General features: G+C 37.8%; 3 protein-coding genes across 4 annotated transcripts; all 3 read left to right on the top strand.

Moving 5' to 3' along the window:
- The first annotated feature begins 1,726 nt into the window (after positions 1 to 1,726).
- LOC111203344 (serine/threonine protein phosphatase 2A 59 kDa regulatory subunit B' eta isoform-like) lies at positions 1,727 to 4,798 on the top strand. Its single transcript, XM_048746917.1, has 4 exons — positions 1,727 to 1,983; positions 2,081 to 2,186; positions 2,282 to 3,535; positions 4,235 to 4,798. The coding sequence occupies exons 3-4, from the start codon at positions 2,327 to 2,329 to the stop codon at positions 4,538 to 4,540; spliced, it is 1,515 nt and encodes a 504-aa protein (XP_048602874.1). The 5' UTR covers positions 1,727 to 1,983; positions 2,081 to 2,186; positions 2,282 to 2,326; the 3' UTR covers positions 4,541 to 4,798.
- Positions 4,799 to 4,993: 195 nt separating this feature from the next.
- Positions 4,994 to 7,346, top strand: LOC111203345 (serine/threonine protein phosphatase 2A 55 kDa regulatory subunit B' delta isoform). The gene is made up of 2 exons (XM_022697059.2): positions 4,994 to 6,518; positions 6,771 to 7,346. Exons 1-2 carry the CDS (start codon positions 5,394 to 5,396, stop codon positions 7,089 to 7,091), a joined length of 1,446 nt encoding a protein of 481 aa, XP_022552780.1. The 5' UTR covers positions 4,994 to 5,393; the 3' UTR covers positions 7,092 to 7,346.
- Positions 7,347 to 8,859: 1,513 nt separating this feature from the next.
- On the top strand, positions 8,860 to 11,683 carry LOC111203347. Of its 2 annotated transcripts, XM_048746916.1 has the most exons (9): positions 8,860 to 9,092; positions 9,246 to 9,728; positions 9,812 to 10,363; positions 10,442 to 10,509; positions 10,587 to 10,658; positions 10,755 to 10,857; positions 10,964 to 11,077; positions 11,161 to 11,383; positions 11,467 to 11,683. In XM_048746916.1, the coding sequence occupies exons 1-8, from the start codon at positions 9,030 to 9,032 to the stop codon at positions 11,374 to 11,376; spliced, it is 1,671 nt and encodes a 556-aa protein (XP_048602873.1). In that variant the 5' UTR covers positions 8,860 to 9,029; the 3' UTR covers positions 11,377 to 11,383; positions 11,467 to 11,683. The 2 variants fall into 2 exon arrangements, with proteins under 2 accessions (XP_048602873.1, XP_022552781.1); XM_022697060.2 differs by having other exon boundaries at positions 8,865 to 9,092; positions 11,161 to 11,683.
- The last annotated feature ends 679 nt before the right edge of the window (positions 11,684 to 12,362 follow it).

The following is a 12,362-nucleotide window of genomic DNA, read 5'->3' on the forward strand; positions in this document are numbered from 1 at the left end:
ATTATATATTTACATAAATAAGTCAATATTTGTTGTTTTTTTTTTTTGATAAGATGTTAAGATTATCATTTTCTGAAAGGTTACACTATTGTTTTTAAACAACTTATTACATCAAAGAAACAAAAACAACCAACAACAACTCAAAGTAAAAAAAAATCTTTAAAGAGGTATTATACAAGAAAGATAAAAAGAAGTAGAGAAGAAGAGAAAGAAGAACTTGCCGGGTAAGAGAGGAGACGGTCACACATCATACGGTCGAGAGAGGCAAGGATGACTGATGAAGGTGAGGAGACAGCTGTGAACACACGAGCATTACGCTCTTTCCACAGCAGGTAGATGGCTGAATGAAAGTAGAGCTTGATGACTGGAGTAGCATGCGCATCTGCGTTGACGCGAGGTTGATTGATCTATGCTGCAACAGAGTCTAGATCAGCCTGAGGAGAAATCCAAACTTCAGCAGCAAAAGGCTCCTATATCAAGCGAGAGAAAGAGCACTCAAAGAAGAGATGATGGTGAGTCTCTATTTCCAGATTACAAAGGACGCACGTTCCGAAGACATTTAACCCCCAACGCCTCAAGCGATCCTTGGTTGGCAGTCCTCTCCGCAAAGCCAGCCATGATATAAACGCATTACGTGGAATATGTTCCTTGAACCAAATAGTCTTGTGCCAATATTTATTGTTGATAGTGTTTATATTCTTTTCTGACATTAGTATCCATATTTTTTTAGTAAACTGATCCAAAGAGATTAGTTTGTGGAGCTAACCAAACGAGGATTATAGTGTTTACTTTGGAAAAAGTAATAGGTTGAATGATAGATGGCGTGCATGCTTTTTCACATGGAAATCTGCACATATATTAAAATTGTAAGATTTGAATCATAGAGAAAATATAGTGTATATGACTGAAGTTGGTCCATTCCGAAACTAAAGATGGCTAAAATTCTTCTTTGTCAAAATGCGTAGATGTGAATCTTATATGAATAGAATTCTCCATTTCTTATAGCAGTGTAATAAACTCCGTGTGTAAAGGAGAAAAAATGTTATATAAGTGAAAACAAAAATTATGATTTTTTTTCTTGTGCCTATAGGCTCTTCGCAATTTGAAGAAGAAAGAACATATTGTGTAAAAATCTTTGGCTCGGTCAAATTTTATCCAGTTGTTTATAAAACTGTTGTTATCTGATTCATGTAATTTTTCAGTGTTGATTTAAAAGCTCAAAAAACCCATCTATACTGACTTTTTGATATTTTTTTCTGTGATTTGAATTTAAAAAGAGATAAAACTTTCGATAAGTTATGTAAACTCAGAACAAGTATTTAGCTTTAGAAAACATTTACATGTTTCAAACGTATAATATATACATATATAATGTTTAAAATTATGCATATAAAACCTGTGTAAAATGTGCCTGAATATGTTTCTCTTCTTTAATGTGTTAATCGTACTATATATAACATTATTTTAAAATTTCAAAAAGTTTATGTCACATACAAAAAACCATCAATAAAAATATAATTCTCCATCTACAACAAGAAAAATGAAAAATTATAAACATATAAATTTAAATTAAGAAAAACTAACATTGGAAAAAACAAGAAGTTAATATAAAAGAAAAAAACCGAAAAATAATATTATAAATAAAATAAATTTATAAGACACGATACGCGCGAAGCGCGGAAAAAAAACTCTAGTACTATTAAAAGAAAAGAATGCGCATACAAGAAATCAATTGAAATAATTAACAACAGAAACAAATAAAAAAAAGTTTGATCGATCAAACGAAAGCCGTTGGATCATTCATCCGAAAGGAAGAAGAATTATAACTGGATCACACCCAAAAAAAAATTTTTTTTGTTCTCAAGTCAACAAAGAACAACGAAAAAAAATAGGTCCGAAGAACTTTGAATGTTGTTGTTATCATCATCATCATCACCATCATCATCATCGTCCTCATCGTTGTAATCGCATTTCCTCATCTGGGTATGTCTTCTGTTGACCTTAATTCGTATAATAAAGCTTTCAATCTTGTTTTCGTTATCTGATTCTCTTCATCGCGTTTCATTTGCGATTGTTACAGACCTGCAATCCCCGAAAGGTCGAGTCTTTTTGGTTAGATTGTTCTGGGTCTCGCGTGATTAAGGGAAGAAGAAGAGAAAATTAGGAACTTTTCTCGATTTTCTCAGGTTCGTGATTTGATTCTGTTTGTAAAGCTGTAACCTTTGATCTTAGATTCGAACCTTTCATGTTTTTTTTTTTTTTTTTTTTTTGCTTTTATCAGATGATGAAGAGAATCTAAGTTGGGGTGTTAAAAAATTAAAGAACTATGTGGAAACAGATTCTAAGTAAGCTCCCAAACAAAAAGTCTTCAAAGAACGAACACCATCACCGTGGACGTGAGCACGGTGGCCATTCTTCTTCATCATCATCATCTCATGCTTCTACTTCCAAAAGCAGTGACAATGGCGTCGGGAAAACAAAGCATTCACAGACAAAAGAGAGATCCACTGCTTCTTCTGATGTGAATCCAAAGAGCAGTGCTAACAACAACAACAACAACAACGGAGTCTTCACTCCTTATGAAGCATTACCAAGTTTCAAAGACGTCCCCAACACCGAAAAACAAACCCTTTTCATAAAGAAGCTAAACCTATGCCGTGTAGTCTTTGACTTCACAGATCCCACAAAGAACATCAAGGAGAAAGACATCAAGAGACAGACACTCCTCGAGCTTGTGGACTACGTCAACTCCGCCAACGGAAAGTTCAGCGAAGGGAGCGTTCAAGAAGTCGTCCGAATGGTCTCTGCCAACATATTCAGAACGCTGAACCCTCAGCCGCGCGAGAACAAAGTCATCGACGCATTAGACCTCGAGGAGGAAGAGCCTTCCATGGACCTCGCCTGGCCTCACTTGCAGCTAGTGTACGAGCTTTTCTTGAGGTTCGTCGCTTCACCCGAGACAGACACCAAGCTCGCCAAGCGTTACATAGACCAATCCTTCGTCCTCCGGTTACTAGACCTATTCGACTCCGAGGATCCTAGAGAGAGGGACTGCTTAAAAACAATCCTCCACCGGATCTACGGTAAATTCATGGTCCACCGTCCTTTCATCAGGAAGTCCATAAACCACATCTTCTACAGGTTTGTATTCGAGACGGAGAAACACAACGGGATCGCTGAGTTTCTCGAGATCTTGGGAAGTATCATCAACGGATTCGCTCTTCCGTTGAAAGAAGAGCACAAAGTGTTTCTGGTTCGGGTTTTGATACCTCTCCACAAACCCAAATGCTTGCAGATGTATCACCAGCAGTTGTCTTATTGCATCACGCAGTTTGTGGAAAAGGATTGCAAACTCGCTGATACGGTTATAAGAGGGTTGCTGAAGTACTGGCCCGTGACGAATAGTTCTAAAGAGGTTATGTTTTTGAATGAGTTGGAGGAAGTGCTGGAAGCAACTCAGCCACCGGAGTTCCAGCGGTGCATGGTGCCGCTGTTTCGCCGGATTGCTCGGTGTTTGAACAGTCTGCATTTTCAGGTGCCTGTATGACTGTTGTATTCTGCCCTGGATGATGCTTACTTGAAAAAGTTTCTTTGATAGATAGTTTCGTTAAGGCTGTTGTTGTTGATTACCGAGTTATGAAACTAGGAAATGTCTTTGGCATTAGGAGGTATAGTCTCGTTTGGCCTGGGATTTCCAACCGAACTCGCCGAATCCAACTGAACCAAAATTTTGGTTAGTTCGGCGAGAAGCTTGGCAGGTTTATAGAAAAACTTCGGTTTTTGGTTTGGTTTGGTAATAGGTTAGTTTAGTTTTTCAAAAAAAAATTTGTTAACCAAATTTTGAACTGAACTAACCGAATTAACCAAAATTTTAAACCGAACTAACTGAAATTATCCGAATTTAACCAAAATTTAACCGAAATATTATCGAAACCAAAAACTTCGGTTAGTTTCTGGCAAAAATTTCTAAACCGAACTACCCGAATACCTACCGAACCAAACTAAAACTTTTTTTGGTTCAATTCGGCGAGATTTTGGTCGAAGCGAACTACCCGAATTCCAGACTACCTGAACCCGCATGCCTAGGCTAAACAATGACTGCATATGATCTTCTAGAGGGAAAAATTTGTTCATTTCAGTTTAGTAAGTTCAGCATCTAGTTGAGTTGTGACTCAAGTCTCTAGTCTTTGTTTCAGTCTATTAACATGCATCTGTTTTGGTGTTTTTTGTGCAGGTTGCAGAGAGAGCTTTATTCTTATGGAACAACAATCACATAGAGAATCTGATAATGCAGAGCCGCAAAGTCATTCTCCCAATCATATTCCCTGCGTTGGAGAGAAACGCACAGAAACACTGGAACCAAGCTGTTCACAGCTTGACACTAAACGTGAGAAAGATATTCCAAGACCTTGACCCTGAGTGGTTCAAGGAATGCCTTGCTAAGTTCAAAGAAGATGAATCAAAGGAAGGTGAGACCAAGGCCAAACGTGAAGCCACTTGGAAACGGTTGGAAGAAGCTGGGATGCGAAAGGGTAAATGAGGTTAGAGCTCTGTAGAGAAAGCAAAAGGAGAGAGCTTTCGCATCTTCAATTGGCACGTGGCATATGTATGTATGTGTCTCCATATACTTCTGATACTATAACTCAGGACAAGCATTGAAGAAATGTTTCAATATTTGGTCTCTTCTTCCGAGTTCCCATTATTATTATTATTATTATTTTTTCATGTTTCCTGTAAAATCTTATTGTTAATGTTTTTTGTTGCTACACTGTCTATGATCCTCGTTCTTGACACTTCATCTTCTGCTTTTGATACCGGCAAAAATGCAGCTTTGGGAGTATGCCACGCAAAAATCAGTTTGTTGTTTGTATTATTAAATTACATTCCCTTTTGGATTTCACACTTGTATAAAATCAGAAAAAAAATCATGACTTTATTTTAAAATCTTTAATTTTGATTTAAATCTCGGTTAGTTCATTGGTTTTGAGTTTTGTCTTAAAACGTTCCTTGTTCAGACATTGGAACTTTTCTCTGGTCACGCGGTCTTCTCTCAGTCACCTTCCTTTCTCTCTCTCTTAAACTTTCTAATCTCTATCCACTTCTTTTTTCTCTCTCCACATGCCAACGAAGCAATAGGCTATGAAAATCTAAACCCTTCTTCTCCGTCCTCCTCTTCCTCTGATTCATGATAAAAAAAAAAATAGATACTACCTTTTTTGCCCTGAGTTGTGTTCTCTGTCTGCTTTTGTCTTGATGACTGAGATCTAGTCAATAAGAGATGTGCACAAGAGTTGTTCTTATTGCGTGTTGAGATGATCTTAGGGGTTTCCGAGATCTGACTTTGTGATTAGTCTGATCTGAGTCTGTTGAAGTTTGACTCCATAGATCGGAAGATGTTTAAGCAGATACTTGGGAAGCTTCCTAAGAAACCTTCTTCCGCTAAGTTTTGGGATAATAGTGAGTCCCAACCCCCAGATAACAACAACCAAGGTGAAGAAGTTTTAACCCAGAGATCATCATCAGATGGAGATTCTGTTTCTTCTGTTGAGGTGTTGCCAAGGCTGAGAGATGTTCCCATCTCCGAGAAGCAAGAACTGTTCCTCAAGAAGCTTAGACTATGCTGCGTAGTGTTTGACTTCGTCTCCGAGCCTCAGCAAAACCTCAAGGAGAAAGAGATCAAAAGGCAAACACTTCTCGAAGTCGTGGACTACGTCATCTCCTCAGGGAACAATGGAAAGTTCCCCGAACCAGTTATCCAAGAAGCTACAAAGATGGTTTCGGCGAATCTCTTTAGTAGTAACACTCACCAACAATGGAAGAAGAACAAAACTCCAGAAGGATTAGACTTGGAACAAGAAGAAGAAGGAGGGTCTCTGAACCCTTCTTGGCCTCACTTGCAGATAGTTTACGAGTTCCTTCTACGACTCGTCGCGTCTCCCAACACAGACGCCAAGATATCCAAGAAATACATCGATCCCACCTTCGTCCTCAAGCTCCTGGACCTGTTCGACTCTGAAGACCACAGGGAGAGGGAGTATCTCAAAACCATACTCCACCGGATCTACGGGAGGTTCATGGTTCACCGCCCTTTCATCAGGAAAACGATGAACAACATCTTGTACGACTTCATCTTGGAGACAGGGAAACACTCTGGTATCGCCGAGTTTCTCGAAGTGTTGGGATCAATCATCAACGGGTTTGCGTTGCCTCTCAAGGAAGAACACAAGCTCTTCCTCACTAGAGTGCTGGTTCCTCTGCACAAACTGAAGTGCTTGCCTAACTACCATCAGCAACTTTCTTACTGCGTTATACAGTTTGTTGAGAAAGATTGTAAGCTCGCTGATACCGTTATTAGAGGGCTGTTGAAGTACTGGCCGGTTACTAACAGCTCTAAAGAGATCATGTTCTTGAATGAGTTGGAGGAGATTCTAGAATCGACTCAGGGAACAGAGTTTGAACGGTGTATGGTTCCGCTCTCTCGCCAAATTGCTCAGTGCTTGAGCAGTTCTCACTTTCAGGTAGTAGTTAAGAGTCTTGCATTGTGATACTACTGAATAAATATTGTCATAAATAACTGCAACATATACGGTTTGGTATAGAAACCGAATAAACCGATTAATTAAAATATAATAGTATAGTTTTATGTAAATTATATAATACAATTGATCATATACATATTTATTTTATTAATATAATCTTCATGTTTTTAACACCATATGAGAGTCTTGCATTGTGTTCATGAGTTGTACCGCTTGTCTGTGTATGTTTAGGTAGCGGAACGGGCTTTGTACTTATGGAACAACGATCATGTTAGTAGTTTGGTGAGACAGAACAGTAGAATCATTTTACCAATTGTGTTTCCGGCTCTGGAGAAGAACGGTAGTAGTCATTGGAATCAGGCTGTGAAGAACTTGACTGAGAATGTTCTCAAGGTTTTGTCTGATACGAATCCGGAACTGTTTGAAGAGTGTTTGCGCAAGTTTCAAGAAGATCAGCAGAATGCAGAGGACAACAAGAAGAAGAATGGAGAAACATGGAGACAGCTAGAGGAGATTGTTGCTTCCAAAGGACACACATCAATGGAGAAGTAAGAAGAGTGTTCCACTCTTCTGAACACTCTTCTGCAATTTACACGATACACAAAAAAAACAAGAAAATTGGTTTTATGTTTTTTTTTGTATGGTCTTTAGGCCTAAAAGGTATATACAGTTTACTTGCTTGGTTGCTTCAAGTCTCTTGGGTTTTATTAGACAGATGTTTGTCGTCTTTCAGTTCTTGATTTGTCTGTTTTGTATACTTCTGTTCATGTAAACATCTTCTTATGAAAACAAGAGTTTTCTATAGTATGGTTCGACCATCTTTGGTCATATGGTTTTCTCCCAATTGAGCAATTGCAGAAACTGATGAAGTCGTTTTCCAGAGACTTCAACTCATTTCCTAAAAGAGAGCTTGTAACAGCTGATTCCCTCATCAGTTAATTGATTCTATAGAGACAAGAACTAAAACTGCTTCTTGCTCAAGCGAGTTTCTCTGAATGTGGGGAGGCATGGCTATAGGAGTTTGCATCTAGTTGAGTGCTTGTCGGTTTGGTCTATTTGAAACGGATTTCGGTTGGGGAAAACCGGCTTGGTTCGGGTTTCCTTCGGTTAGATAGAAGAACATCGTAGTGATTCAAAGAAGGTGATGGAATTGAAGCTTGTGTGAACCTGAATTAACAATAGATAAAGCTGTTTAAAGTAGATACCGCGATCCAACTTTTCTCCATGTTCTGTGATTATAAATCTGGTTAAGATCACTAAACCGGATCTATTTGTTGAATTGGTTCTATTTTGAGGCTTTGGATTTCAATTCAATAAAATAAAAGTGATTAAATAACTAGCCCTCAGCAAAAAACCGGAACCGAAAAACCGAACCGGGACCGAATCAAATTACCCGAAACCGAAATCGAACCGAAACTCTCAAATATCCGATTGGTTCTTAAATTTTTATATCCGAATAACCGGAACCGAACCGAAAACCGAATGGGTACCCGAATATCCGAAAAACAAGTATCCACTTTCTAATATAAGATAAAATGTCATCAACCCCACTTGAACATAAAGAGTGAGAACATTGCTATCACCAAACCATGTTATCTTTTATGTACTCTCTTATATATATATATATATATATGGTCTTTTTATATTAAAATTCAATAAATACTTATAAAACTAGCACTTGATTCGAACTCAAGTTGGATTGACAAATATGCAAGTGTGTAACCACTAGACCACTTTGATTAACATATTAACTCATATATTTTGTATATGTATATTTGTTTCATTTATTAAATGGATACCTGAAACCGAACCGAAACCGACCGAAACCGAACCGAAACCGAACCGAAAACTCCTAAGTACACATTGGGTATAAGAATGATTTATCCAATATACACGGAACCAAATGGTTCATACCCGAAACCGAACCGAATACCCGAATGACCAGGGCTATAAATAACGGTCAAAAATAAGGTGAAGTTATAAATAAATACTCCATGAGATGGAACTGTATCAAAATAAAATATTATTATTCAACGCAGAAGTCATTTAAGCCAACTCCTAAATAGATTACCAAATTTTGTTGCTAAAATATTTTACCATATTTTAGTATTTTCTTTTAAGAAAATATCAAAACATGTAAAAATTTGTTATATTTTCATAATAGCACCTTCAAAACTTTAATTACTTTCAACACCAAACTTAATTAAAGGTTTTATGATTGATTGCAAAACATTTTACAATTCTTCTTCTACTTCAAGTCTTTACAAAAAAAAGGTCTTCCTTTTTTTTTTGACAACACAATTTGCTTCCTGTAATTGGGAAAATATTATTCTATAAATGACGTAAAAAAAATGGGAAGTAGCCGTTAGGGGAAAGTTTCAAATTATATGAGCTCAGACCTACTGGAGAGAAGCTGCGTATCCATAAACGTTTCTGCGATTTGGGGATTAAAATTAGGGTTTTGGATTGTGAGAGAGAGAGAGAGAGACTATGGGAGACTCCGTCTGTCTTGCGAGATCCTTCTCGCAACCTGCAGATACTTCGTCGCACGAGGTCAGCTTCTCTCTACTTGATTCGTAGAGATTCTGATCTGTTTCGCTATCTAAGAAGATTAAATCGTTTATTTAGGTTTTTGATGGATCTGAAGTTTATGGGAAGAGAATTTGAGATTTGAGATTTGAGATTTTGTTTTTTTTGTTTTTGCAGGTGATTCCTCGTGGTGTGCTGACGGAATCAGTATCCTTCGGTAGATTTGCGTCGGAGACGCTACAGTGGGCGAAATGGTCGGCTTTTACTCAGAATCGTTACTTGGAAGAGGTTGAGAGGTTCACGAAACCTGGTTCTGTGGCTGAGAAGAAAGCTTTCTTTGAAGCTCACTTCAAGAACCGAGCGTCCGGGAACACCACAAAGACCAAGAAGACCCAAGAAGTACAGAAAGAGAATCTTGTTGATTCTGAAGTACCACTTGTGAGTGAAGTAAGGCGTGGAGATGTGGTGTGTAGTGCTGTGAAGATTATTCATGAAACTGTGTGTGAAGTACCGGAAGAGAATCTCGTTGATTCAGAGGTAACATGTATAGAGGTGTTTAGTGCTGAGATGGGTTCTGTTGCTCCATCGGTTTCTGTAACCGATGCAATTTCTGAGAAGTTTGATTCTGTGGTTGTTCCTGAAGACGAGGATCTTGACAAGGTAAGATGTTCTTGTGCAGCTTTAGAACTCTTATAAGCCAATGTTTTTGTGATTCTCTTAACGTCCATTTGCATTTTTTTCAGGAAAATTCTACTTCCTTGAGCAAAGAAAGACATCCTAGTTCTTCTTCAGGATCAAAGACCAACAGTAGAAGTTCAATCCCGGAATCCTCCTTTTCTGTAGCACTTGATCTGCCACTTAAGAAAGCCAGGAAAGAGCCACTTTCGACTAGGAAAAGGTCAACTAATGTATCGAGAAACCAAAGCAGATCACCTCCTCAACCCTTTCACATGTCAATCAATTGTGCTCCTACTGATAATTCCGGCAAAAAGATGCACCAGAGCGGTTCTAGAAGCAGTACCAAGGTTAAAGATGCATTGAAAGCAGATAAGGAGAGATCAGGTCCAAGTTCAGTGCACATGCCACTCAACTCTGCTACCTCTACTCGTCAAACGACCAAAACAGCTCCAAAAAGGCTAGCAAGAAGATCCACTACACAGAAAACAAGTTCATCAAATGCTGGAACCAGTGCAAAACCGAAGGGAAACGAACCAACAGTAGCTTCAAAAGGTCGCAAGAGACCATTGTCTAGAGGAGCCAAAGAAGATTCAGATGTTCCAAAATGTTCAACCAGAGTAATTCTCCTCCCAAGTTTCTCCATTTCATGACTATATATCCATATTTGGTGTGACTGAGTCTTGCATATACTGTAGGCCTCTGCTTTAGGGTTACCAAAACTTCCTCCTCCTCCTCCTAATAGTCGGCCATTAGACGAGAAAAGGTTACTGATCAAACCTAACTTTCAATATTAGTTATACTTAAACCAATCCTATGATTAACTTGGTTTCTTATATACAGGAAAAACATAACTGTAGGTAGCTCAGTTTCTAGCAGAATACCAAACAATGTGCAAAGACAGCCTTCTGCCAGGTAAGCAGCTTGGTTGGTTTATAGACTGTGTTTGTGTTTGTGTTTGTTCCCTGGTTTATTATGCGGGAGTAAGTTTTTTGTCTAATGCATTTGCAGCTGCGAGAATCTTTCAACTCATAGCAGAACCAGAGCAAAGTCTTTCACTGTTTCTACTCCCTTCAACTTCAGAAGTGATGAACGGGCTGAAAAGAGGAAAGAGGTGGAACTAGAGAAGACTCTTTATTTCTCAAATTGAGATAAGTGAACTTTAACAGAGAGCATAGTCTAACGAAGCTCTCTTTTGTTGTGGTTTTGTTTGTATATAGTTCTTCAAGAAGGTAGAAGAAAAGAAAAAGAAAGAAGATGCTGTCAAAGAGCAATCGTCTTGTGGCTTCAAGGAACATCAAGAATTCAAGAACCCGCAAGTTGGTGGTTTTCAGGTATAGTACAGATTGCAAGTTCTTATAAGTTTTGATTTCACCAAGATGAATGTTGATGAATATGGCATTATAATCATGTGCAGGCACCAATGATAAGTCTCACTTCACCAAGCGTCCGCAGGAATCAAACTCCAGGAAGAGAGAACATGCAAAAGTCTCGTGAATCTCCCCAGAAAGTTGCCTCAGTGAAGACCACAAACGCCAGAAATCCAACGACGGAGAAGTACAAACGCTGCAAGATTCATCCCTCGCTGACAAAGAAGAAAACTCAAGAAGATTCGTCTCCTAATGTTCTCTAGAAGTAAGGTGCGTACGTCAGAGACAAACCCTATCAATCATATGTTTCGTTTCCTCTTCTTCAACACAGCTGATATTAAAACACACACCAGATGATCATCATGAAGATTCAGCTTTTCACGTTGAAGATTTTGAAAAGTTTGTAGTTTCAGCATGTAACCTTGTCAAGCTTATGATATAGGTAACTAGACTGTATAACGTAAGCTTTTAAGGAGCTGTGTAGTGCATTAAGTAGAACTTAATTCTCCATATAACTATGTACTCAATACTTTTTCTTTTAACTAATGATAACTGAGCAAAGTTCTTCTCTTTTTCCTCGTGTATCTGAGTTTTAGTGTTTCTCTTTCAATTGAAAAGAGCAGGGGCGAATGTAGAAAGATTTTTTAGTTCTTGTACATAAAGGTGTATTCGGATAATGTTTAGGTTCGAGTCGGTATTTCGGGTTTACAACAAAACAAATGACTAGGGATTTCAAAGCTCGTGATCTTTTCATGTCCTTGAAGATGAAGATGTATGATGATATAATGATGAATTGATGTTGTTGAATGCTGCATCACATGTTTCATGATGTGTATTTTATCACACCTTTCGACATCACATAATTATCCAAATATATTTCACGTGGTACAAAGGACAAACATCTTAACAAGTTCACTTGCACATTCAAACCCAGCCAAAACAAGTTTTTTTTTTTTACATGGTTATTTCTTTTACAACTTGGATTAGCTCCTTTTTAACAACTTTCATAAAAGAAAGAGAGTTCAAGGTGGAAAATGAATTCATTTAAAATGTATTTTGGTTTTATTTATATTTATGACAAAAGTGATTAGGTATCTTCCAAATTAGACATGTATATCAGCTGTTGAATGTTAAAAAATGTTTCCAGTAAATTAATTAGGTAAAGAGTCTTCAGTCTTGTCAATGAAACAAATTTTTAACCATCATTTGAGATTAGAAAAACAATAATTTATATATTAAGTAATTATAA

The sequence above is a fragment of the Brassica napus genome, chromosome C2, assembly GCF_020379485.1.
Source record: "Brassica napus cultivar Da-Ae chromosome C2, Da-Ae, whole genome shotgun sequence".
In the NCBI taxonomy this organism is placed as follows: Eukaryota; Viridiplantae; Streptophyta; class Magnoliopsida; order Brassicales; family Brassicaceae; genus Brassica; species Brassica napus.